The sequence below is a fragment of the Fusarium verticillioides genome, chromosome 8, assembly GCF_000149555.1.
Source record: "Fusarium verticillioides 7600 chromosome 8, whole genome shotgun sequence".
NCBI lineage: Eukaryota > Fungi > Ascomycota > Sordariomycetes > Hypocreales > Nectriaceae > Fusarium > Fusarium verticillioides.
In genome coordinates this window covers 1,752,686-1,777,313 of record NC_031682.1, presented here as the reverse complement: position 1 = coordinate 1,777,313, position 24,628 = coordinate 1,752,686, and the positions used below count along the sequence as shown (strand labels likewise).

At 48.2% G+C, this 24,628-nt stretch overlaps 11 protein-coding genes and 1 non-coding gene across 12 annotated transcripts; 7 read left to right on the top strand and 5 right to left on the bottom strand.

Annotated features, from left to right (window-relative positions):
• Positions 1-1,156: 1,156 nt before the first annotated feature.
• Positions 1,157-3,147, top strand: FVEG_07164 (hypothetical protein; the record flags this gene model as incomplete). The annotated part of the gene is made up of 2 exons (XM_018895749.1): positions 1,157-1,328; positions 1,427-3,147. The coding sequence occupies 2 exons, from the start codon at positions 1,157-1,159 to the stop codon at positions 3,145-3,147; spliced, it is 1,893 nt and encodes a 630-aa protein (XP_018753070.1).
• Positions 3,148-3,456: 309 nt separating this feature from the next.
• On the top strand, positions 3,457-5,097 carry FVEG_07165 (hypothetical protein). Its single transcript, XM_018895750.1, has one exon. The coding sequence runs from the start codon at positions 3,596-3,598 to the stop codon at positions 4,415-4,417; it is 822 nt and encodes a 273-aa protein (XP_018753071.1). The 5' UTR covers positions 3,457-3,595; the 3' UTR covers positions 4,418-5,097.
• A 736-nt stretch (positions 5,098-5,833) lies between these two features.
• FVEG_07166 (hypothetical protein) lies at positions 5,834-7,397 on the bottom strand. Its single transcript, XM_018895751.1, has 4 exons — positions 7,255-7,397; positions 7,056-7,191; positions 6,337-7,009; positions 5,834-6,285 (listed from the first exon to the last, which is right to left on the bottom strand). The coding sequence occupies exons 1-4, from the start codon at positions 7,378-7,380 to the stop codon at positions 5,838-5,840; spliced, it is 1,383 nt and encodes a 460-aa protein (XP_018753072.1). The 5' UTR covers positions 7,381-7,397; the 3' UTR covers positions 5,834-5,837.
• A 1,162-nt stretch (positions 7,398-8,559) lies between these two features.
• On the top strand, positions 8,560-11,153 carry FVEG_07167 (hypothetical protein). The gene is made up of 3 exons (XM_018895752.1): positions 8,560-9,486; positions 9,539-9,739; positions 9,796-11,153. Exons 1-3 carry the CDS (start codon positions 9,233-9,235, stop codon positions 11,027-11,029), a joined length of 1,689 nt encoding a protein of 562 aa, XP_018753073.1. The 5' UTR covers positions 8,560-9,232; the 3' UTR covers positions 11,030-11,153.
• A 366-nt stretch (positions 11,154-11,519) lies between these two features.
• On the bottom strand, positions 11,520-12,077 carry FVEG_07168 (hypothetical protein; the record flags this gene model as incomplete). The annotated part of the gene is made up of 1 exon (XM_018895753.1): positions 11,520-12,077. One exon carries the CDS (start codon positions 12,075-12,077, stop codon positions 11,520-11,522), a length of 558 nt encoding a protein of 185 aa, XP_018753074.1.
• Positions 12,078-13,253: 1,176 nt separating this feature from the next.
• Positions 13,254-14,484, bottom strand: FVEG_07169 (hypothetical protein). The gene is made up of 5 exons (XM_018895754.1): positions 14,316-14,484; positions 14,133-14,265; positions 13,934-14,078; positions 13,805-13,879; positions 13,254-13,755 (listed from the first exon to the last, which is right to left on the bottom strand). The coding sequence occupies exons 1-5, from the start codon at positions 14,388-14,390 to the stop codon at positions 13,608-13,610; spliced, it is 576 nt and encodes a 191-aa protein (XP_018753075.1). The 5' UTR covers positions 14,391-14,484; the 3' UTR covers positions 13,254-13,607.
• A 794-nt stretch (positions 14,485-15,278) lies between these two features.
• FVEG_16028 lies at positions 15,279-15,394 on the top strand. The gene has a single exon (XR_001989295.1). It is a non-coding gene; the product is annotated as a 5S ribosomal RNA (ribosomal RNA).
• Positions 15,395-15,984: 590 nt separating this feature from the next.
• FVEG_07170 (hypothetical protein) lies at positions 15,985-17,224 on the top strand. Its single transcript, XM_018895755.1, has 3 exons — positions 15,985-16,282; positions 16,332-16,682; positions 16,744-17,224. Exons 1-3 carry the CDS (start codon positions 16,019-16,021, stop codon positions 17,170-17,172), a joined length of 1,044 nt encoding a protein of 347 aa, XP_018753076.1. The 5' UTR covers positions 15,985-16,018; the 3' UTR covers positions 17,173-17,224.
• Positions 17,225-17,433: 209 nt separating this feature from the next.
• Positions 17,434-18,313, bottom strand: FVEG_07171 (hypothetical protein). Its single transcript, XM_018895756.1, has one exon. It carries the CDS (start codon positions 18,233-18,235, stop codon positions 17,624-17,626), a length of 612 nt encoding a protein of 203 aa, XP_018753077.1. The 5' UTR covers positions 18,236-18,313; the 3' UTR covers positions 17,434-17,623.
• Positions 18,314-19,094: 781 nt separating this feature from the next.
• FVEG_07172 (hypothetical protein) lies at positions 19,095-20,018 on the top strand. Its single transcript, XM_018895757.1, has 2 exons — positions 19,095-19,256; positions 19,308-20,018. Exons 1-2 carry the CDS (start codon positions 19,196-19,198, stop codon positions 19,682-19,684), a joined length of 438 nt encoding a protein of 145 aa, XP_018753078.1. The 5' UTR covers positions 19,095-19,195; the 3' UTR covers positions 19,685-20,018.
• Positions 20,019-20,296: 278 nt separating this feature from the next.
• On the top strand, positions 20,297-21,389 carry FVEG_07173 (hypothetical protein; the record flags this gene model as incomplete). The annotated part of the gene is made up of 2 exons (XM_018895758.1): positions 20,297-20,353; positions 20,403-21,389. 2 exons carry the CDS (start codon positions 20,297-20,299, stop codon positions 21,387-21,389), a joined length of 1,044 nt encoding a protein of 347 aa, XP_018753079.1.
• Positions 21,390-21,677: 288 nt separating this feature from the next.
• Positions 21,678-22,286, bottom strand: FVEG_07174 (hypothetical protein; the record flags this gene model as incomplete). The annotated part of the gene is made up of 1 exon (XM_018895759.1): positions 21,678-22,286. The coding sequence occupies one exon, from the start codon at positions 22,284-22,286 to the stop codon at positions 21,678-21,680; it is 609 nt and encodes a 202-aa protein (XP_018753080.1).
• Positions 22,287-24,628: the final 2,342 nt, after the last annotated feature.

Here is a 24,628-nt window from a genome sequence, read left to right as displayed (position 1 = left end):
AGCCTGCTTTTTCGATTGCTCCAAATTTAATGAGCATACCAAGTGTGGTCTCAATGCTGAAAATCAGCTTCTTCACGATGCTCAATCTGGTGACGAAGTCGCGACACACACTCTAGACAGGAGCTCTGTCGAATCCGATCTTTCGGCCGAGCAACTGGAGGGCCGGCCCTAGGGTAGCCAGTGGTGCGTCGATGGTTTTAACTGCTCGCAGGATGGAGACGGCATACTATCGCCTGGCGCGACAGATATGCAGCTATCGAGAGACGTGGACATGGTCTTTCAGCTTGTTTTCCGATAAGCGCAAGCACTTCTGAGATCTTATGATGAGACTCCTGGTAGGTATTCCGTACTGCAACGAGAGCTGTGCCGTTTGCTAAAGCCTTCCTAGGAGGGGCGCTAGCAGAACAAATCACGTACCGACCTCCTACTGCCGGTGCTGTTACTCCGTACAATTAAGGTAAAACATTGCATGCCGAGGTGAGTAATAATTTAATCTTCGTCGATATAATCAATAAACGGCAAATCTTAGATCTGATTGAAGCGTAATTGCAGGCTTCCTGTCTCTCTTACGGGGCTCAAGCCTCGGGTTGCCTAAATTGGTGATGATCTGGATATTCTTATACCCGGTCATTGTTAGGCGGCTTGATCATAGGAGCCATAGACCGTCACAAAATTGATATCTACTTTATCTTGAAATAGCAAAAATTAATTGTAACAAGTCACATGCATATGATTTTGTTTGAATTCGATCAATTCACCACGGTGGTTGTGCTTTTTATATAGAATCTGCTGATATTCACATAACGAGGCCCATCTCAGCCGAGACCAACTGCCGCAGGATCGAGCCGCAGCGCCTCCCGTCTCTCAGGCCCGAAACCGAGACAGACAACTCTCAACGCGGGGTCTCCGCAATCTCCACGCCGGCCCGATCGTTCTACCCAAGGTAAACGGTAAACGACCTCACTCACCTTGATTATAAGACCAATTCCAGCTTCAGGCTCTTCAACTTGTCCTCAATTCCTCTCCTTCACCTTCACATCTGCCTGTACCGTGCGTGTCACCCAGCAACCAGCAACCAGCAGAGCAACATCAACAAAAGCAAAGCAAAGCAAAGGGGAAAAGAATTACACCGACACACACACAGAGACACAATACAATGGCAGACACAAAGCCCGCTTATGCAGGCACACCCGCCAACGTCCCAGGCGCGAACGTCTTCGACTTCTTATTCAGCAATCCCTTCCAGAACGAGAATGACTTTACGCCTAGAGCGAGACGTGTGCCAAAGATCCATGATGATCAGCCCATTTTCGTTGATCACGCCAGCGGTACGTTGAACTCCCAAACTTAATCTCACCTCACCTCACTCAATCTTGCATGCCCAAACTCAACATCATATCATGGCGACACGTACTGACTCCTCTAGACCGTCCCCTCACTTTCTCACGCGTAAAACGCGATGCCCTCACTCTAGCATCCAACCTCCAGTCTCTTGGTCTTGATCCCAATGAAATTGAGACCCTCCCTCCAACAGCATCATGTTCTGGCCCAGAAGTCGCACCTGTGGTGCTCATTCAATTGCCTAATTGCTTACCCTTTGCGACACTCGTGATGGGTGCCATCGCAGCTGGCTTAACTACCACATTAGCATCGCCTTCACTTTCGGCTACTGAGCTTTCATGGGTCATTAAGAACTCGCGTCCTCGCGTGCTCTTCACAGCAAAAGCTTTCCTCAACACCGTCGAGAAAGCGCTTGAGCAGCAAGAGGACGAGGCGTACAAGAGAAGTGTGCGCGTCTACACAGTCGATGTAGCGAGGGATTTGTATCCTCTCTCACCGGCTTCTCACGCCGAGGATGGCGATTGGAAGAACCTTCTTATGCCAGCGAAAGCGCCTCTTACTGCTGGTCATCCGTTCTCACCAGAATCCGCCGCCACACGAACAGCAATCATTCTCTGGTCATCTGGTACATCCGGTCGGTCAAAGGGTGTTTTGCTATCCCATCAAGCCATCAACTTCTCAGTCGCGTCGCTGTGGCATGATGCGGACTATTACGGGTTTCACCAGCGATGGCTAGGCTATGTGCCATTTTACCACGTCTTCGGTCTCACCAACACCTTCTTACTGGCTATCGCAACTGGATCTACGGTGTTTACCATGCCCGCGTTCAAGCTCGATACTGTTTTATCCGCGATCCCGCGCCGACAGATTACTTATCTTCACATGGCTCCTCCCGTTGCAGTCATGCTCGCCAAGTCACCTGTAGTAGAACCTTTTGCGCGACGCGACGCGCGCGGCCGCAATGCTTTCAGCAGTGTTGTCGCGGGTGTCACAGGCGGTGCGCCTCTTGGCCACGAAGTCGTAGAGAAGGTTTTCCAACGACTCGGCTTCCTCGTGAGGCTTGGCTACGGCATGTCGGAAGCGTGTAGTGTCACTCTGCAAAGAGGTCTCAGGGAAGAGGACATGCACAGTTACAAGCACGATACAGGAAAGCCTCATTGGGGCGTTGAGCTCATGATTGCCGGTTCAGGTGAATTGAACCCTGATGATTCAACCACAAAGGCTGCACCGTTCGGTGCCGAGGGTGAGATTCTCGTGAGATCGCCCGGATTGATGAGTGCGTATGTCCCATCCCATGGACTGGGAAGCAAAGAAGCGCCCGATATGAGCGTCACAACAGAGGCGTTCACCTCAGATGGATGGCTTCGAACCGGCGACGTCGGCCATCTCGACGAGGAGGGCACTCTCTGCATCACAGACCGCATCAAAGAAATGATCAAGGTGCGCGCTTACCAAGTCGCACCGGCTGAATTGGAGGCTATTCTCTGCAGCAGCGATGACGTTGCTGACGCTGGCGTGATTGGCATACATGACAAGAATGAAGCGACAGAGTGGCCACGCGCTTACGTCGTCGCAGCAGACGAGAGCAAGTCAGAGGCCGAACTTCAAAAGTTGGCACATGATCTCAAGGATTTGGTTGAGAGCCATTCAGCGCGGTACAAGTGGCTCGTTGGCGGAATTGTCTTCGTAAAAGCGATCCCCAAATCACCGAGTGGAAAGATTCTCCGAAGGGTTATTCGGGATGGCGGCATCCAGGGCTTGGAGGTCTCACTTTACCAGCGCAAGAAGCGAGACCACAAGCTGTAAATTTTGGCTATACGACACTACGCATGTACTAAGAGCGCCTGTAAAACTCTTTTTTCCATTAGCATTTCTCTTTATGGAGTATCTTATTAATAAAACGGTAGTTTAGATTGCAGGTCTCAGCTGTGTTTACACGAAGATTACTAAAACATGCATCGTGATTGGCCGGGCTTCTAAATACCCGTGATGGATTCGGTCTCGGACTTAGCCCTTTCGGACAAGGGAGCTCTTTTCGGTCTGTGCAAGGTGTGGAGAGACAAAGAGGGAGAGTGGTATAAGACATGCTTGTAGAACGGCAGTGAATGCAAAAAGTATACGATAGAAATCCAGTTTGCATTCAATTTTCTTATAAATTAAACCTGTCAATTGAACCTGTGGCGAAGTGCTTTATAAGACCATTTCTAATAACACCACCTGGCAAACACCACCTCGTCAATCTCAGAATAACACTATGACGCACATTACATCAGAATCCACTCCCCTCCTCCCAGAGCCTGCTACCGAGCGCTCAATCTCCTACCAAAGCTCCCATCCAGCCTACGACGCGCGGCCACTGCACCCCAATTACAGCAAGCATGAAGAATGCCATGTTGACTACAGCGACATCCTTCGCGACATCATCATTGGCTTCTCAGATGGTCTCACAGTACCTTTTGCCCTGACAGCAGGCCTGTCAAGTCTCGGCAGTGCCAAGGTCGTCATCATCGCTGGCCTAGCAGAGCTCTTCTCCGGCATGATCAGCATGGGTCTAGGAGCGTACCTCGCCGCCGTGACAGAGCGCGACGCGTATCATTCACAAGCTGGTAAAAAAGAATTCGCGGTTCAAAATAGGCCTGGTGACGAGCGCACGGGTGTTTACGATGTTTTGGAAAAGTACAGCGTCTCGCGTACTGCCGCTGCACCTTTGGTCGATGAGCTCTGCAAGAACCCCACAGAATGGGTGCGCTTCATGATGGATTTCGAACTCAAGCTCGAGGAGCCCAATGTTCATCGTGCGTGGATCTCTGCGGTCACCATGGGATTGAGCTACTTCATCGGCGGACTGATCCCCATGATCCCCTACTTCGTCATGTCACGCGTTCGCGAAGCTTTATTCGTCTCGATTGGTATCACGGTCGCTGTGTTGTTGGTGTTTGGATACGTCAAGAACTACGTCGCTATTCGCAATCATCGTGCGGGTGTCTGGGGAGCGGTGCAGACATTGATTATTGGCATGTTGGCAGCTGGCACAAGCTATGCGATCGTGCGGGGTTTGGATTCGAGCGATTCTTGAAGGATGGTGTGACTATGGCGCGACGGCGGCGTTTGGCTACGGCGTTAGGGTTCTTTTGAATGCGAGCAAAGTCCTCGTGATGGACGGCGTGATTCAGGATTTGGGTGCGACAAGGATAAAAGTGATGATAGCAGAATATTCTCGTATTAACGACCGAAATGAAAATACTCCATTCCTCCAAAGGCAGCGTTTGTTTGCCTAACCCACAACCATCTCCCGTTCCTGCCTCCTCTCCCACTCATTAGTAGTGATCTGTTCGGTGGTATCATCAACACTGACCTGAAAAAAAAGTGAAGCCATCGCCCTCCCCAGAGTGATCGGAATTGAGTCATCCAGCCCGCGAAGGGGACAGGACGCCGCGTATCGCACTTCAGTTTTTCCCAAAACGAGCCTCGCAAAGACGTTCCCATAGAGACAGCGTGACGAAAGCACGCGCTCTGAGTATTTCTGATATCTGTTGCAGACGTGACATTGACGCCAGGCCGTTACCGGCAGACCAACGATTCCAGCAGATGCCAGATGTCGGTGATGGGTGAGGCTTACTCCGAATTTCCCACATGCGAGGAGTTATTGAGAGACAGCGCGAAGCGTGTCTCTCTGTTTGTAGCATGGAAACGCAGCGTTGGGGAGGGCGAATGGCTTAAGGAAGGAAAGATTTTGGAAGCGAGGAAGGGTTTTTTTATTGTGCGGATACAGCCGGGGTTAAGCCGGGTGGGGCTGTAGGGTAGACGCAGCTGAGCTCTCAACTTGAGTGAAGATATCTGCCAACCTCGAAAGTTTAATGAGGGATCCTTGTAGTCCCGGGAGTTTGGTAGCGAATATGGTTGAAGGTTGTCTCCGGGGTATGCCTTTGACTTTTTCAGGCTGCCATTGCTTTAGAGCCTCAAAATAGGCGTCGACCAACGTCAACAACTGTTCAGCAACATCAGCGACATTTCGGAAAACGTCAAACAATAACAAAAGTTCACATTTATTCTCACTAAATCAAGGGCAATGAGGATTTGTACCGATTTGGGCGAACCAAAACCAACGGTAACTATGATAAGACTCCTTCGAACCCTCGTCAATGTAGGACTCCGGAGCCCGCCCAGATCCGGGGACTCAACTGAATGGATTGTCAGGATGTTTTCAGGACACGCTCATTGTGTAAATTGTAAAGGAACTAAAATTTCCATGAAAATCCAGGAGAATAATCAAGGGAAGAAAAAAAATGAAGGTTCAGCAAAATTGGTCAATCATAATGGTATAACGTCTAAGTTGTTATCCGAAAGTGTTATTTGCAGTTTAGACCTATGACTGAGAACTTGAATCAGCAGACAGAGCTTAGTTCATTCATCTGACGGAGATTATCTAGGGGGACGTGGGGAAGTTAAGTTTATTAATTTCTTTTCATTAACATAGAAACTATTTATATATGACGTTAAAGAGAGGTTTCCGACCTGATATCTGATCTCGCACTCTTATGATCCATATCCTTCATATGAACCAAATATGTTTCATCATTGTCTCCATATTCCACCTCATATGTCCTATGACATTCAATGCCTACAGGGTCAACCCGCCTTTGTGATCGATCTGCTTGAGAAGTGGCATTGGTTCCGAGCGGAACACTGCGGTTGTGAGTGTTGCCAGGCGTTGGCTTGTTGCTCTTGCTGCCATAGTTGTAGTAGCGTTGGGAAGTACCCAGGATCTTGGGGAATAGGCGGACGAGCAGGATTCGAAGGGACGGCATGCATGCGCAGATGATACCGACGTTGCCTTCGATGGTGGACCATTTTGATACAGCGAGGTATTCCCATGTTGCGTTGGTGGTTTTGACGCCGGCTTGGACTGTGGCGTGAAGACGAAGAATACTCATGATTGTGACACTTATAAATGTTAGTGACTGGGGTTTCCAAGGTGACAGGGAATGAACTTACAAGATACCGACGCTGAACATCATGCCAACACCAATCTTCTTTCGCCAATCCAAGTTGAGTGACTTTAGCTGAGACAAGGGAATACCAAGGATCCAAAAGTCAAGGGCGATGTTGATAGCGGCATTGGACCAAGTAACCGCATTGATATCGGCGCATTTGCCCTCATGTTGTCCATCCCACTTCAACCAGAAGTAGTTGATGGGCCGACACTGGAAGATGGCCACGAAGATAAACACCAGTCCAAAGACAACCGTGAAGGCAACAGTCCCCCAAAGCAACCTCCTGACATTCTGCGTCGGAAAGATTCTCAGGTAGAAGAACAGCATAGACAGCTTCAGAAATGTTTGTAGAGAGAAGTACATGATGGCCATGGTGTAGAAGAACATTCCAAACTGGGTGATCTGATCAGGGGTAACGGTCCAGATGTCGCGACCCATGCCATTGGGGGCGAGACCACGGGAGTTGATGACGATGGAAGGAATGGCGACACACATCGTCAGTGCGATGAAGAGATCGTCAAGGCCGAGGGGGAGCTTCCAGTAGAGCTTTGTACCAAAGCGTTGAATGATGAAGATTCCTGTTATTATGGCCATGACTTCATTGAGGACTACGAATTGGGGTGAGTGGTCTCTGACTGGAGCGCCACATGCTGTGAGAGTAGCATTTTTTGTGACTGCAGATGTGAGTTGTTGTACAAGAAGAGGCCAAGGTTGACATACCAAGAGACTGTGGAATTGTACATGCGCGCATAACGCAGCCTTCAATGTCTTGTTGTAGTGCGGCGTTAGTGCACATGCACTTCTGGTCTGTAAGTTCACATGTCGATCGCTCAACGGCCGACACGAAACAATTTGCCTAGGTCCCCATCAGTCACAAATCACATGTGAAAATCTTGAGTGAGGAAAAAGAAAAACTTACAGCACATTCTGGTAACGCAGACAAAGCAGAAGCAGCAGCAGCAGAAGAAGAAGAAGACTCTTGTTGGGCAAAAGCCAACGGCAGAGCCGCAAGGCAAGCGAAGACAGCCCCACGCAGTAGCCGCATCGTAAAAAGCAAGATGATGGAAAAACAAATGGATCTGGGGACTGGGTGGGAGAGGGTGGACTGATATGTAGTTGCAGGGCTAGACAAGATCGTCTGCAAGGGAACTTCAGCCCAGTTTTATGTCACTGCCCGAGCTGTGGTTCAGATTCGTGCTTTAGTTCCGCGCGGTCAGACCCGCACAGACTGATCGGATGCAGTGTTTCGAGTCAAGACAAACATGATAATGGGGAAAAGACAAGTCAAGAACAGGCTGAATACGATCGAAACGAGGTGAGCCAAGGCGAAAGAGGAGGTCCCAAGAGACCGGATCAGGATGAACTTAATAAGTTTGATTGATGGCTTGCAGTGGATACGGCGTTATCATTGGGGACAAAAGGCCCATTACTTGGTGTCTGATATTGACAGGTTCGTTTACGGTGACCGCGGAATTGAAAGAGGGAGGTGTCACCACATCCGTAGTGGTGGGTGAAACGTGAAACCGTCAATCGGTGGTCAGAACTCTAAAACCGGCACTTGGGCCGAAGACCTTTTTCACTTTGTCTGAACGCTACATAACCAAGAAGCTGGTTTCCCACGACGATCTCTGAGCTTTGATGGTCAAAGCAAAAACAACAGCGAAGATCACGTCTCGATATAGATTAAACATTTTCGATTCCCGAATCCTCCGAACTGGGGCCCGTAGATCATCCATCACGAGTCTCCTCTTCAAGAACCACTCTCTTTCTTTGTAGCCTTTGCGCCCCGGCGATATCCACTAGACCCTCTTGGTGATGTATATCCGAGATCAAACCCGAGCTACGGAGCATAGCTTCGCCTATTGCGCCACCGTCTGCCAAGCATACTCACGCCCTCCGTTTAGGAAAGTGACTCGCAGCCATTCTAGAGATAACTCAACGTTTATTCACCGTTTTGCGAGTTAAAGGGGGCGCGTTTCCTCTTTCTCGTCCCCTCTCCCCTCTCCTACAAAGGGGGTCCGTGGTGTAGTGGGGTTTGAGACGTAGAGACCCCTGAAGCTAAAGACGCTAACTATAATGGCATCGGACCTTTATCCAAGCAAAGATTGGTGAGAGGGCTGTGGCGAGTTGGACTGACCAGATGATGCCTCGGGGCGACACTGAGAAGGGGAACATATACCGCTGAGGTGCTGCGAGTATCATGCATTCATTTATTGGCGGACCTCCTTGCTGAAACTCTCCCTGCGTGAAAATGTCTGCAGTGTGGTCTAGCCCTGTAACTGCAGGACCCCCGTTGAAGATTCTGTCAAGAGTGGCGAGTGTGGATGAGTTTTTGCTTAGACTTTAGACTACTTGACTCAGAAGCAAATATCCATCAGCGAAACCCCCTCACTCATTCGGAATGCCATCTCAACCGATTTCTTTCCAAAGATCATCCACACGTGGCTTTGACTGGGTTCGTCAATTGCCAAGACGGTTGGATTCCGGCTGGAACAACCGGGATCGACATGGGCTTTTTCTTCTTTCATATTTAATCTCCGGCCCTTGGAACCCTTCTCTACCTCGGGTGACTGGGCTATCAGAACCCCATATAGGTCCCCCTGGCATCTTAATGCACATCCCCCATGAGGGACCTGCCAAGAAGGGTTATTCGCGCGGGAGGGCAGCATGGCATTGCAGAGTCAAAGATGAACCAACAATCAACAAAGCTTGCTAGTGCGCGGTGAGAGCTGATCGATCCAAGGCATGCACTTCGTGGGCTGGGCTGTACATACATAGACAGATTAGATTGCAGAAACAGGGGGCTTGTAAATGCTAAATTCTCGTGAATAAATACTCATTCTGTCCCGCCTAACCACGCCACTTTGTCACTCATTCCGCTCCAAACTACCCTCAAAATGAAGTCCTTCCTCTCCTTGGCGCTTCTGCCTCTGGCCCTTCTCATCGATAGCTCCAGCGCCACAAGCGCTAGCTGTCGTTGTCTTCCCAGCGACAAGTGCTGGCCTGCCGATAGCGTCTGGGCCAAGTTTAACACCACCGTCAATGGCGCTCTCATCAAGACTGTCCCCCTTGGTTCACCATGCCACGACCCCAACTACGACGAGGCGGCTTGCGCTGCCGTCAAGGATTCGTGGAAGTGGCCCATGACACAGTAGGTTCTCCAAGCTTTCTAGCGCAGGGCGCCACCAATTAACCCTAATTAGCATCGAGACTTCATCGTCGGTGATGCAGAATTGGTTCGCCAATCAGAGCTGTGACGCTTTCACTGCGGAGGAGAAACCCTGCACCCTTGGAAACTACGTGAGCTACGCCGTAAAGGTCTCGGATGCTCGCCAAGTAGCTGCCGCCGTTCAATTCGCAAACTACTACAACATCCGGCTAGTCGTCCGAAACACGGCGCACGAGTACGTTTCAACCCCAGATTTGAGTTCGATAACCTTATTAACTTTGTCGCTTTTAGCTACTTTGGTCGATCTACTGGTGCTGGCGGCCTCGCTGTCTGGACTCATCATCTCAAGAACACTGAGGTCGTTCAATGGGCTGACAAGACTTACAACGGCCCTGCCTTCAAGCTTGGTGCTGGTATCCAGGGTTTTGACAGTGTTGAGTATGCCGACTCACAGGGACTTACCAGTGTCCCTGGCGAGTGCCCTACGGTAGGCCTTGCTGGCTTTACTCTGGGCGGTGGTCACTCTCCCCTCAGCTCCAGCTACGGTCTTGGTGCTGACAACACCCTCGAGTTTGAGGTTGTCACTGCTGCTGGTCGTATTGTTCGTGCCTCTGCCACCGAGAACAGTGACCTTTATTGGGCTCTCAGCGGTGGTGGCGGTGCCAGCTTTGGTATCGTCACTTCTATGACTGTTCGAGCGCACAAGACCACTACCATCGGTGGTGCCACTCTTACACTCGTTGCTGGCACTGACCAGGATGTATTCTACAATGCTGTCGCCAAGTTCCACGAGCTTCTGCCTGCCATGATTGATCACGACGCCACAGTCACCTACATCCTCACCAGCGCTTACCTTTCCATCAAGCCTGTCACCATCGCCAATTCCACTGGCGACTATGTCCGTGATGAGGTTCTCGCTCCTTTCACAGACTATCTCTCCAAGGCCGGCCTCACACCCACTGTCTCATACACTACCTTGAGCTTCCGCGACCACTACGAGCTCTACAACGGCCCTCTGCCTGGTGGCCACCTGGAGGCCTCTCAATTTCAGTTCGGCGGTCGCCTTATCCCCCGATCTGTTCTTGAGACTGACAACGCCAATTTCATCAAGGTTCTGCGCAACTTTGGTGCCGCCGGTGTGCTCGTCGCTGGCAGCAGCGGCAAGTTTGAGGCCTACCCTGGCGTCTCCAATGGTGTCCCCTCCTACTGGCGCAAGGCCGCTATTTCCCTGCAGTTTGGAACTCTCTGGGACTCAACTCGCTGGTCTGACATGATCGCTGATCAGAAGAAGATCACCGAAGTCTACATGCCCCAGCTTAAGGCTGTCACTCCCGGCAGTGGCACCTACATGAACGAAGCTGACTTCAACGAGCCTGATTGGAAGAACGTTTTCTACGGTACAAACTGGGACCGTCTGAACACTATCAAGAGAAAGTGGGACCCCAAATCCTTCTTCTATAACTTCAAGGGTGTTGGTAGTGAGGCTTGGACTGTGGCCAAGGACGGCCGCATGTGCAGGGCGTAAGATTTGTAATGACTTCTATTAGCACATATTTCAATTGTATCATACAGTTTAGCATCCATAATCTGCATAGCATGGGGTAATAGCATTCTACGGGGTATATATTACTAGAATTCTTGACGTCCTATCTTGATACGGCTTTATCCTTCATATGGCGTGCTACTGAACAGGATTCTTCAATGCCACAGAGTGATGAAACCCATCAACCAAGGCCGGATGCTACCGTGCACGCTCTAGGTATCTATGGCACAGTCATTGCATCATGCCGTAGCAACAGGTCAAGCCCAGCGCGTCTTGTGTGAAGAAAAGTAACAATTTATTGAAGTCTGAATATATATATCTCGAAAGGAATGAAGGAGATGTAAAAGGTAAATGCAATCCCAGCCCGAAACCTATTCTATCCCGTAAGCCACTACTACCTCTTCGCCAATGTAAAACCAATAACAGTCAAAGCCCGTTGTGACAATGCCTGACACCTCATATACTAAGCCGCTTAGAAGCCACCGTTGGGGTTGGGGTTAGGAATGACCTTGCCACCCTGCTGAACAGGAGGGATGACCGACTTGATAGTCTCAGCAGCAAGCTCCTTATGTCTTCGGAGGCTGAAGTCCTGGTTGTCAAAGTTCTGGTTGATCACACCAACCATGCCATTCTGGCAATGGTTTCCCATCTGCTGGGCGCAGTAGTACCAGATAGGCTTGGAGTCCTCAACCACAATCTGGAAGACATCGGGAGCCTGGCCCTCCTGGGTAGGGAAGTTGAAGCCGGCGAAGAAACCGCTGCCGTCGGCGAGAGGCTGGCAGGGCTCGCCGAAGCTGGACTGGGCGACAGTGTGGTTCTTGGGGAGGAAGTGCCACTCGACAACGTCGCCGACTTCAGCGACAACGTTGTCGGGGTCGAAGCGGAGACCACCGAGACCGGCGTTGACGGAGTGGGTTACACCGGTGAGAGTGACGGTCTTGTCGGGTGTTGAGCGGACAGTCTTGGAAGCGGGTGCCGCGGAGACAGTGGCGGCAAGGAGGAGAGTAGCTGAGACGATCTTGGAGAACATTTTATAGCTCGTGAGTTATAAAGTTAAAAACGAAGTAAAGTTGAAGTTGTTGAGTAGTGTGAAAGTGCAAGTTGTTTGATTGTTAGTATTGTTGTGATGATGATGAGAATATTGCCAGTAGACCGGATATCTCATTCATTATATAGAAAAAATCAATCTATCTAAAATCTATTTCAAATTCATCAAAGTCATCATCATCATAGTGTAACTCATCTCTGGGCCACCGCCTCAGCTGGGAATAGCAACCAGCTGTCCAACACAGCCATCACCGGAAGAGCTCTCCTCCGAGACCTGTCAACCACGGATTCTCTCTATGTTCATTGGCCAAAACATGATTCTAGCATGGCTGAGGGAAGCTGACTGTTTCTCGGCATTCAGTGAGCTGTAAGTTTGGTTGACACTAGCCCCCAAAGGCTGCGCCTCAACGTGGAATGAATGATGAGAATCTTATTTTTATCTGAGTAAGAGCATTTCTATTGGTCGGAGCATGAAAGTGCTTTTTGACAGGCTGCTTATGTTTCAAGCCATGGGATTTGTTTGTGCGATGCTGGTGCTTGTCAAGTCGGGGAAGCTTACTTTGCATGGTGATGCCTGTATTGCCGACTATCCGAATACCATGCTTTTCTTTTTTTTTGTCCGTCAAGGGATTAGATTAAAATTGGAAGATACCCTGATTGCACAGGTTCGGCCGCTTCGGGTTTGACGACATCCGGCGCTATAATCGTCAAAGCTTCCTATACCGCCGGGTATTACAATCTCACTCAGCGGTGTCCCTACCTTCATAGCGCCAAGCTCTTGGATTACGCCTGATGCTCAATAAGCAAAGATTCCACCAAAGGAAGACAAATTCCAAGACACTCACTTAAGTGCCGAAAACCAGAACGTAGCGATCGTGCTGGGACAGCATCGCATGGAATTGACAATTCCGATTAAGTGGCACGGCCCCCATATTATTAGCATCAATCCTAAGAACATAAAGTGCTTGGCCCAGTGTGAATGTCTCTCTGTAATGCACTGCATATGTGTGGTGGGCAATGACCAAAGTCCTTTCTCAGCATTAGAGCAGTTCTGAGTTGGACAGGCGGGCTTGGCGTGTCGTCAGCATTCAATGGCTGCATGGATGAATAACGCAAAGTGAAAACATCAGCTGGAACTAATGTCACCAAAATTACTCTATCCTAATAAAGATGAATTCGTGTGCAGTAGTTGTGCACTCGTTCTAAGTTTAGTGTCAGTCTTGGCCGTCGGGACTCAGCCTCACGGACATTCAAGCATCACACTTGTAACCCGTCATTCATATATGACCCCGCAGCATGTCATATCCGACTTCCAATCAAGCAGCTGGTGGCTTGATGTAGCCTTCTTGAGTCGCTGGTCGACTGAATCTACACAACCCTGATATAATTAACAAGACCTTTTAGGAGGATCAGGCTTCATGTTTCTTCATTGTTATACAAGGATCCCTGGTTCCATTCTAATAATAATGCCATACTGGATAATGGAATAGATCAAGAGGAAATGGGCCTGTATTTATCCTAATAGACTTGTTAAGCATTCACTCGACACCATGCCCAATACCCCAGACCGTCGTGAAGATAGACCGGTTGCCCACGAAGGCTCGCTCGAGTCTGGAAGTACATTCTGCCCTTTAGAAGCGGAAACCGGAATAATGAATGTACTAAGAGTGGTTAAGTTGGTACTCTTGTCATGGGAGTTATGTATCTTACCCCACGTTCAAATTGAGAACGCCGAACACGTGAGCTGCATCATTGAATGTCTTTTCGGACCAGCTGACCGAGTCCCTGTCCATCGATCATGAGTCAAGGCATGGAACATTTGACAGGACATCCACTTACATTTTATTAATTGCAATTATTAGCCTCTCACGTGGTTGAAGCTCGCCACTATCCAGCATAGCCGCCAGTTTCTGTGCCGATGTGGCCCAGGTCAACGTGTCCGAGCTATCAACAACCCAGATAGCAACGTCAGGCGTTTGGCTTTCTGCACAGCATTCATCAGTAAATTTCTAAGTGAAAAAGGAGCTCGATCTCCTACTTTCAACTCTAAAAACGCCGGATGGAGCATGGAAACATAGAGACTGCCCTCTTCCCTCGTAGAATGGCAGAATGTCCCCATAGTGAATCCCTTTCCGTTCAAATTCCCCCAATTGTGACAGCTCAAGCCCGCACTACTGAAAGTCAGGATGGAGACTTTCAAACATAGAGATAATAGACATACCATGTAGATGAGGCATCCGACAAGAGTCTTACCAGAGCTGGGATCGCCGAGTAGGCTCAGCGACCTACAAGACATGTTCTGGGGTGCGGCACGGCAACACGATGGGAATAAATGTCGCGTGATGAAAGGTGAAGAATAAATCGAGGCGGGGTATTCTGAAAAACGAACGAGAGCCTGACAGCTTCGATTCAATTGGGCAATGTTTGCTTTTCTGTGTCGTGAACCAACAGCTTCTTGTTTGCCCAGGATGAGTCAGCAACCAGCCACCGACGTATTGTGGTCTTGGCCTATGGACTTGTAGTCTATAGCTCAGAGCACTCTCGAGCAGGATGTTTGTTTGTGGAGGAAATGATTCTAAGCGCTGGTTGATCTTCCTAGTCTCAGCTTGAGTCTGAGAAGTTTGGCCTACGTCGTGCGGGTCCCATCATCATGAACTAGGTATCAATATCATGAACTATGGTCTCGATGCTTGAGACCCCAAACCACTGCACTAAGGAAAAGAAATAATTACCGCGACACAAATAGTCTTCAATTTTCATATTCTTTACTTGTCTATACCGTCCAACCTTTCCGTATTGTGACCAAAAGGTTTGTGGATGATTGAGCTACAATAAATAAGCTGAACCTAATGATCTTAACATATGTTTTAGAGAGAAGAACCACGAAAAGTTTGTCCTTATGGGGCTCACTCACAGAGATGGCTTCGAAAGCAGGCTCGCTCGGAATCCCATCATCTCTGCCAGCTTTCCAGCGTTGTCTGCCATCAAACGCACAGCGCGCAACGCTTTCTCACTACCACGTCAGCCATCAGCAAATTCGGCCAGAGAAAAAAGTTGTGATGACCTATTGACTCCTCCTCTTGGACAGCCAACTCCAAGTATATTCAAGCTGTTACAACTCTTGGATGGCCTGAGCTATGGCAGCCAGGGACTTGAGGCGAATGTGCTTAACCCTCCGCCACATACGACCATAGCTCGTAGAAAATACGGGATCCCGTCCGCTCTCCCATAGTCAAGCTGCGAAGCGCTGGATTAGTAGTTGGGTCGGTGACGACCAGCGAATCCCCGGTGTTGTATGTTTTTTTCTTGCTATTGTAACTAATTTTTGCCGTCTCCACGATATCCACCCAAGTCGGCTCTCTTGAGTCGGTTATGACTATAAGAAACAGATAACATTAGCAAGAATAGAGCTTTGATAAATAATATTCCATATTAGGTAGAATGTGCTATTTAGAATTCCTGTCTTTTACTTTGCCGAGATCTGTCAGTATAGTAGATCCTGACCAATGCTGAAAATGTCCCTAGTCATCTCAACTAAGGATTACTGCTTACTGAGGCAGTTGGACTATAGTCATCATAGGTCTATTTTCTCTGTGTTATGATCAGCGTCTCTTAAGACAGATGTAACTTACATCTAGACATTGCCAGCAATTCTTTAGCCTGTCCGTCGGCATGTCAAGTACTCGCCAGGAATGTTGATGAAGTACGCGTGTGCGTCAAGATCATTCCCCTACTGGATCTTTATGTTGGTGTTCGCGTGATTTGATATTACACGGTTTCGAACGATCTCGACGGCGAAGCCCCGCACTTCCATGTGACCTGGTGAGAATTTTACCACCCTATGCTAGCCAGTAATGTAGAACGTCTCTAGCACTTAACTTCGCCATAGCATACTGTCCAAGTCCAGCTTCACAAGGTCAGGCTATGTTGGACGTACTCGATGATGAACACCGGAACGTGCTTGACAGAGCTGTGCGGAATGTGTTAAGCACTGAGGTAGCCGAGCTCGTCTATGCCCAGATTCTTGATGGACTTCCCACCGAAAAGTCTCTGAGAGACAGCTCTGACTATATGAAAGATCACCCCGTTCATAGCCTTCAGCATGCAGAAATCTGCCCCGGATTTGTAGACAAAGCCCGCGAGTTCAGAAATCAGTTTGACCTATCGCAACTAGCGCTAGACTTGAAGGTGCGTATGGCCTTGGAACCTTTGGTATGGTAAACTTATAGTTGTGTAGACAATTCAAGCCTTCGCAGATACAGTGCCTGGCTCAGAAGTGTTCAACCTTCGGCTGATCGAAATCGTTGCCGTCGCTTGTCATCAGATCGGCGCTTTTCTCTTTAACCTCGATGATGGTGCTCACAAGCACAAAGTGTATGAAGATTGGAGAGAAAGCGTCCTAGAAGAAAAGGAACGCGGGGTTGAGTCAAGGCGATACTACGATCCTCCTCCCATCGCCTTTTGTCATCGAGCATATCGATATCCTGAGCAATATCCAAAAGGTACGGCCGATGTTGCTGGATATTGGGCTGAGTCCAAAATCCTCGGTGGCGTTGTTGTATTCGATCGTGGCGAGACTGAACAAGAGGTATGGTTCTTTGATCCCCATCATGGAACCCAAAAGCTGATGACCACTGCGCCTGGGACAGGGCAATGCCATGTGGATCCATGGCGACTTGATCAGAGGCCCAAGAACTCTTTATCCACCGACCCAGGAACAATTCGACGCCTTGATCAGATTCCTCACTATTCCATTCGAAGAAAACGCAACATGTCCGTTTCCTATCCATGGATCAAGCGTTAACAGACCACGATGGCATCCATATCACGCACTTGCATATTATCATATCTTCCGCGATAAGTATGAGAGGAGACTCCTGCCAAACCCGCCCCAGCCAGGCTGCGTCGAGGACGGGATGGACTGGCCAGAGCTTGACGATCGGCGACTTCTTCTCCTAGGAGGATTTACCAATCCTCAAGGCGAGCCGTACGTCAACGATGATGAATATGCTGCAGCTACAGAGAGGATTAAAAATATAGCACCTTCGTCGCCTCTTTGGCGACAGTCTGAAATCTAAATTGAAGCTCGAATAGACCTCCTTTTATGGCCATGAGGTGACACAAAAATTGACCAAGGTCTGGAGGTTGTAAGGAAGTTTGGAGCATCAGTGAAAAAAGGTTATGGGTCTATTATTAGCTCGCAAAAGACTCAGGCTCTAGCATTTCGGTGAGAAAGCGAAATATCCAAAGCTATGTTTATCACAAGATACTCTAAAGATATCTTGAACTACCACAATATATCAAATATGACCCCAAGAATAGCATCACTGTCCTAAGACGTCTTAAATAAGCTTTTCGTATGATAAACTGCTCTGGAGATATCCTCATAATATCTAAGCCTTTTTTAACTTGAAGTCCAGTCCGCAAAGCCTCGTAGCCTCAAGTGTAACATAATGGGCAGCAAAAAAATACATATTAGTTACAGACCGCAACTTTCTCAGCCATAGATCCCCTTTGTGACCGTAGCTTCTAACAGCTACACCCACACACACCCGGCAGAACACAGTTCTTTCCACAGCCATATTGAAGTCCGTTTGTTCCACAGTCCTCCCACGTCTTGCATTTGGCCCACGGCCCAACTCCCCCAGCCGTCGCGGTCCAGCACCATTGGCCACTCCCCTTTGCACCGCAGCTCTTCCAACAGTACTTATCTGAACAGCCGTATGGTGCCCCGTAATAGCAACGTCTCTTTTGGAAGAGTCTGGAGGTACCCGTTGGGGTTGTATTGGGGATATCGCCTTCCTCGAGGGGTGCTAGGGAGGCGCCCTTGGCGGGATCAAGGGTGCGGTTGCGGCCGAGTGGATGATCGGCGCAGAGGCGAAGATCTGAGGGCTCTACGCCGTCGGGGAGATTTCCGGGAGTGACCTGAAGAATTCCAAGATCTCCACAGACAGCTTCGGCACCAGAGATAGTGGATGTTCCAGCAGAAATCAGGGCTGGGTAGGCGAGAACCAAAATCGCGCTGTTGTACTTCATCGTGAATAATGATCGGAATTGAAGCTGAAAGTGTTTGAGTAGTGAGAAAGGGGGTGCTTGAACAGGAGGTGTTGCGGATGGAGTGATCAAAAGGCTGAGGATCATTCGGACGTATTTATACTTATTGCAAACACGTCTCTTTCAAGGGTTCAGGGCGCTGATATTTACTCATCCATATCAATTTGAGGCAGTACAGCAACCATGAGAAGCCCTGTTGAAATTATTGTTGGGGGCCATGAGGCCCCACAACCGAGCATCACTCAAGGCCCAGAGGCCCATGCATACCTGATATGATGAGTGATGGTGTTGTATATTTCTCGTTGAACGAGGCCAAATACTTTACATCTTCTGCTACTTTAGTCGCTTGTAGTGGTCTATAGAGAATTAGGAGCTACATGAACCATACCTACTACACAAAGTTCATCAAACTAGCAGACATACCACGAGATCAAAGTAGCAATCCCGCATCAAGAGATCAAGAGCAAGATGTGTGTCCAAGGGGTAAAGGTGCATGGTGGCTTAGCTGCTTATCATACATTCAGCGAAAGGAGTAATCGCCGTGGAAATTATCGCGCAAACCGAGCCATCTTTACATCCACGAGTTCCCTATTCTAGTCTGCCAGTCTAGAAAGACCGAAATATACGAGTAATACGCCTCTGTAAGCGAATGACCCTGGTGAGCCAAGACGGTCTGGATCGTGTAAATGTCTTACTTAGTTGACAGCAAATAACCCTTTAGGCAAAATGCACAGGGGAGTGAAACCTTCTGAACAAATCATATTTCAGGAATGCGATGTGACCAATTGAAAGTTAGGTACCAACCAGCATGATATGATCATGAGAACATAATCGTAACCAACGACCAACAGTCAACAACGCCGCATTAGGACAGGGTAACTAATAACCTAATAAAGAAGATACCGGCCAAACCGCTAAATCGGATATAATCATGTCAACCTTGACTCGTGGCCACCCCGCTGTTTTACATCCTTTCGAAAACACCAAACCTTGCTTCACTGTTTAGCAGTCACCACAGAGCTTTTGCCGCTTTACCTTTCAAACAAGATGTTCAAATCAAATTCCATAGTTGTTGGTCTACTATTGACTTCAGTATCTGCCGTTTCACGTAAGAGCTCACCATGATTGAGCCTCTCTCCACTATTAACTCAGGGAATAGTCACATACAGCAAACTTTATGACAACAACTCGATACCTGTTAGTCAGCTAGCATGCTACAAGAACGGTCTTATATTGGATGGATACCCATCATGGAAAACCATCGGAGACATTCCGCATTCGATCACTGGTCTTGAACAGGTCGATGGACCTAATTCTCCGCTCTGCGGTTCCTGCTGGATCCTCACATACGGTGAAACCTCTAGACCTGTGCTTGTCCTAGATAGTGCAAAGGAGGGCTTCGTATCGACTCTTGATACCTTGAACTGGCTCACCGGTGACAAGGGCGAAGAGCTTGGAAGCGTCGAGGTGAAGCCTGCCAAGGTTGATATCACGAATTGCGGATTTGCCCCCGGGGATATACAGAAGGAACTCTGATGTGTCCTGATGGCCTTTGCTTTCCATCTGACTTCAAATACCTTTCCCGAAGGCGTCCTTTGCACTGTACCCTTATCAGCCTCCTGGATTTAATCTTTCGTCGTCAGTTGGATCAAGATCCTGTCGTCCAAGCTTATCTGCAGATCAACACCAGCCAAACAGAGCTTAGCTAGCGATTTGTTCCAAGTGAATTAACTTAACTTCCTCAAACTCTAGTCATAGGCGGCAGTGGTATTAGGAAGCACAGTTAATTATCTCCCTATACCTATTGTAAAGTAAATGTGAACTCCGCCATAGGCCCCTCCGAGAGCTCCGGGTCTAAAGCTCTCGTTTCGGCCCGGCAGCTTTTCGAAGGGCCGGAGAAATACAGAAACAGCTGGATCGTCTCAATTAAATAGGATAGGGCACACTGTAAGTGGTGGATGATTTATGAAACAGAAACCCTGTAAACAGTCGTACTTTGCCTATTTAGGCAAATTCGGATAGTCTCTGCCGAAGTCTCTAGGATTGATCAGGAGATTGGGGAAAGTATATAAGATGAGAAAATGTCCTTTTATTTCATCGAAAGTCCTACCGATTATTGACACTATTTAGATACAAAGCACGGTCAAGATGAAGGTGGCTGTATTGTCCCTTTTTATGACCGCTGTGTCGGCCGCCTCACTCCCTGTAAGTCTCATCATCAACGACACGAGACACGACTAATCTGCTGGTATAGAGCTATAGGTTCGTCGGAAGGGTCAATCCAGCGACCAAGCAGCTCACATGGCCGAGCACCGGAGTGGCTTTCACCTTCAAAGGAACTACCGCCAGTATCAAGATTGACGGTATAACCGGAACATCAAGTGCAGATCTGATCATCGACGGTGGCAACCCAATTCTCGTTAAAAATGTAGAGGGAACATCGATCTCGACCCCAAAGCTCTCACAGGGTACCCATACCGTTGAACTTCGCAAGCGATCTGAAGCATCTTTCGGTTCCTTCCGAGTTTCCGGCGTCAGCACGGATGGTCAACTGGTCGAGAACGTAGCACCAAAGCGCAAGATTGAGATCATTGGCGACTCCATCACTGTTGGATACGGTCTTGATGGCGTTAACCCTTGTGTCGATTCAGCTGTTTTGCAGAATAACGGCAAGACATACGGTGCCGTGGCCGCAAGAGCTTTAAAGGCGGATTATAGTGTCGTCGCTTGGAGCGGCAAGGGCCTTATCCGAAACTATGCCCAGAACCCTCCCGATACTTCACCAACGATGCCAGTTCTCTACACGCGCTACGGAGCCAACGACGCCGACAACAGTTTCACGTTCCCCAGTTCCTGGGTTCCTGACGCTGTTGTGATCAACCTCGGCACAAATGACTTCAGTTACCTCAACGTGCGCCAGCCAGTCAACCCTGCAGACCTGACTCAAGCTCTGGTCAAGTTGGTGAGGAGCATACAGCCACACTACCCCAAGGCTCAGTTCTTCTTTGTGTCTTCTCCGCTCCTCAGCGATTACTACCCTACCACGGCTGATGCGCAAAAGTCCACACATGTCAAAGTTCTCAAGGATGCCATGCAGCAGCTGACTGGTGTCAAGACTCATCTGGTTGATTGGCCTACTCAGGGCTCAGATTCAGGATGTGACTATCACCCAAATGCTGCTACGCAAGCCAAGGGCGGTGCACTTCTGGAGGCCTCTATCAAGGCAGCTTTGGGATGGTAAGGGTTCAGATGGGGTATCAAGGAAATTTCTTGGAGATGTATTTAGACAGAGCAGGTTTCTAAAAGCGCCAAGCTAGTTCGAATATAGAGAAGACAGGATTGCGTTCTAGTTTGACAGTAAACAATTGAAACATCTTATCAATGAATGTCTAGTATAACCGCTGTGCGTTGCTAGAAAGGCCAGCTGCTTCATGAAGTTACAGGGAAAACTGGGCTACACCCAGAGGAAAAACCCCAACCCCTTCAGCCTTTAACTCATTCTCTCCAATCCCATCACGAAAACACAATGCTAACGAGTGTAGAATTCTACATCATTCCATGTAACAGTAATTGGCCCTGAACCGCTTACAGTAGCATAGGCTCCATACTTATCTCCCCATACCTCTCGCGGCGAAGTAGTGGAGTATTTCTCCTCTCCGTTGATGAAAACCTTATATAAACCGGTATCGGCATCATGAATGGTGTTGACAGTGACCGTTACACCAACTTTGGCCACTCCCTTAGCAATTGTCCCTCTACCTCCCACACCGTACAAATCTCCAGAGTGATCTGCAGCCAGCATGAACCATGCACCTTTGTTTCCGATTGTTTGCTTGAGAGAGATTCGATCCCCTCCGAACGAGTTTATGGTGAATTTGCCGGTAAATTGGTGTACGCCCGAGGTATAGTGGTCTTTGGAGCCGTATTCGGCGCGAAGATGGCCATTGTGACAGCCGGAGCCAATGGTCTGCCCATTGGCCTTTGGTGGAAGGTGAAAGACGTCACCCTTGATTTGCCCTCCCGCGCATTGCTGGGGTTTGAGGGAAGGGTTGACTTTCTTCCATCTTCCGCCCCCGAGCGGAGTGGCTGCAAGAGCCACAGGGACTAAGATGGCGACGAATATGTTATTGAGCAGCATAATTGAGTAAGGGTTGTAGTGATAGTAAGTGAAGGACTTAAAAGGCAAGGTGTTTAGAGAGGACAAGGTATGAAGGAGTTAAGGAATAGAGTGGTTGTTGTAACGTTAGAATGGGAGAGCTCAAGCCTATTTAAGAGCACGGGTCTAATCAACTTCACAGGTTTGCACTATTAATAAACGTTCAGTCGTGAAGTCTCAATGAGGAAAGGAGACCCAGAACACATATTCATAAGAATCATGAGATCCATCTTCCTTAACTCCCTAGGTATCTGACCCATGCTTTGGTACACATCTAGCGACTTCAGACCTGTTTGTGGAGGTTTCGTAATTGCGTTAAAGGTAGTTTAAAAAAGGATCCAGGTTCTTACTGCACTTGTAGTAAACAAATTGCAGTACTTTGCAAACAAATGCTTGTTTGCACATATATCCAGGGATTATAGTCAAACTTGATATGTACAAACCCCCACAAATGGAGAGCGAACTGTGTTTCAAGTACAGTAAATCTATCTACTATCCTCATTAGGTAGAACAAAGCGCCACTAAGTGAAAGGTAAAAGGACACTTACTCAGGTTAACACACAGTCTACATTCTAACTCAGCTCTGTGTAATGAAGATAAACTCTGAATCACAGGTCTCAACTGCAAATATTGCATATAACTCATAACTTCGACATGAACATATACACAATCCGACCTATTGCTGTAAACTATATGCTGATGAGAAAACGCTTTGGTAAAGTATTGTTCCAGTAGCAAGGACACTTCTGGCTTCACATAGTGGGTAGTCTATATCCAACATTGCTTAACTAGTACATTATTATAAAACCGCTAGAGATTGACAACATGGGGTGCAAATATGTAAACACGAGATTGCTGTGGTTTACCGAGAGTTCCGGGAATTGCTTTCAACACCCTGACATGCTGTTGTGCCGAGCTCCTGTGAATAGGGCTGTTATTAGCTCCCTGCACTGAGCAAGGACCTAACTCTACGAGCACTCAACCCTAGTCATTTATTAGTATCAACTATATAGTTTACGGCGGCCGATCCCTAGAAGGCAAGCTAAAGCAACCATGTAGTCGATGACTACCTATAGAGTTAGGCTTTAGTGGTAGGCTGTCAGCGCAGATGAGGTCAGCTCTGTGCTGATCCTCGCAGCCCTGTTTCAGCTAAAAAATACAAATGAGGCAGTTGATTAAATATTAAGCTTTCAGTCACAAACAAGACTTTTTATTGATTGGTACTTAGAGCTTATGACCTCTCAACGGGACATAAACCGTGACTCTCGTTGAAGAATGTCTCAACAGTATAGATTGACCGCTTGAACATAAACTGAACCTAGCAAACATTGATTTGCAGATAGTTTCAGTCACCCTTGAGTCTAATTTTGTTGACATGTCATTCCGGGTACCCATAAGCTTTTCATTCGTCAGCTACGAGTCTTGAGATGGTGCAGTATGGTCTCGCTTCACGATTCAGTTCAGGTTGGGACATATTAAGCTGCGTTCCTAGTCTCGATGTACATAATACCCTTATAAAAATCTCATTTACGTTAAGTATATGCTATTTGTATTTGAGACTTGTGGCTTTACTTGTACTATTATAAACAACTCAAGACGAGATAATCCTAATAATTACCAAGAAGAATTGCCTTTCTTCTTTTTAGTCCATGTACATAAAATGATTCAGCTGATAACAGTAGAATGTAAGGCGAAAGGGGGAGGTAGTGTCTTCCCAAGGATTACAACAATCCTGAATTGAATGTCATTCTGGTAGATCTCTCCTGCCGTCAACTACACACACTCCAAATCACTCTATCGTCAACTTTTAGAGCGTCAGTTGCCCGTATCCTAAAGGCACCATGGTTCGGTTGAGTCGAATTAGTAAGCTCTTGGAGATTGCCATGATAACGCTCCATTTCCAATATCTAGTGTCTTCTCTGGGCCCAACCATGACCTTATCACAGCTTATCATCTAGCAAACGTCAAAACTCATCCACTCATCCCCATTCTTATCTCCATTTATAGTGGACCGCTGTGACATCGTCCAGACATTGACGTCTGTACCAAGGACCGGGTTTCTCATGCTGCAAGCCTGTCGATTCGTCGAGGCGTCAAAAACGTTACATCAACTCAATCCTGCGCCTGGTATCGCAATCAGCCCACAATATTCGCCAAGATATGCAGAGACTAAAGAATATGGTCCTTGTCTGTGGAGAATACCGAGGTGGCGTAAGTGTCATCTATGGAGCCAATGCACCAGATAAAGACTGGCATTAGTCTCTGCAGACCGTTCCGGTTTCTTGGAACCCTGCATAGGATGACATATCAGACTCTGATATTGG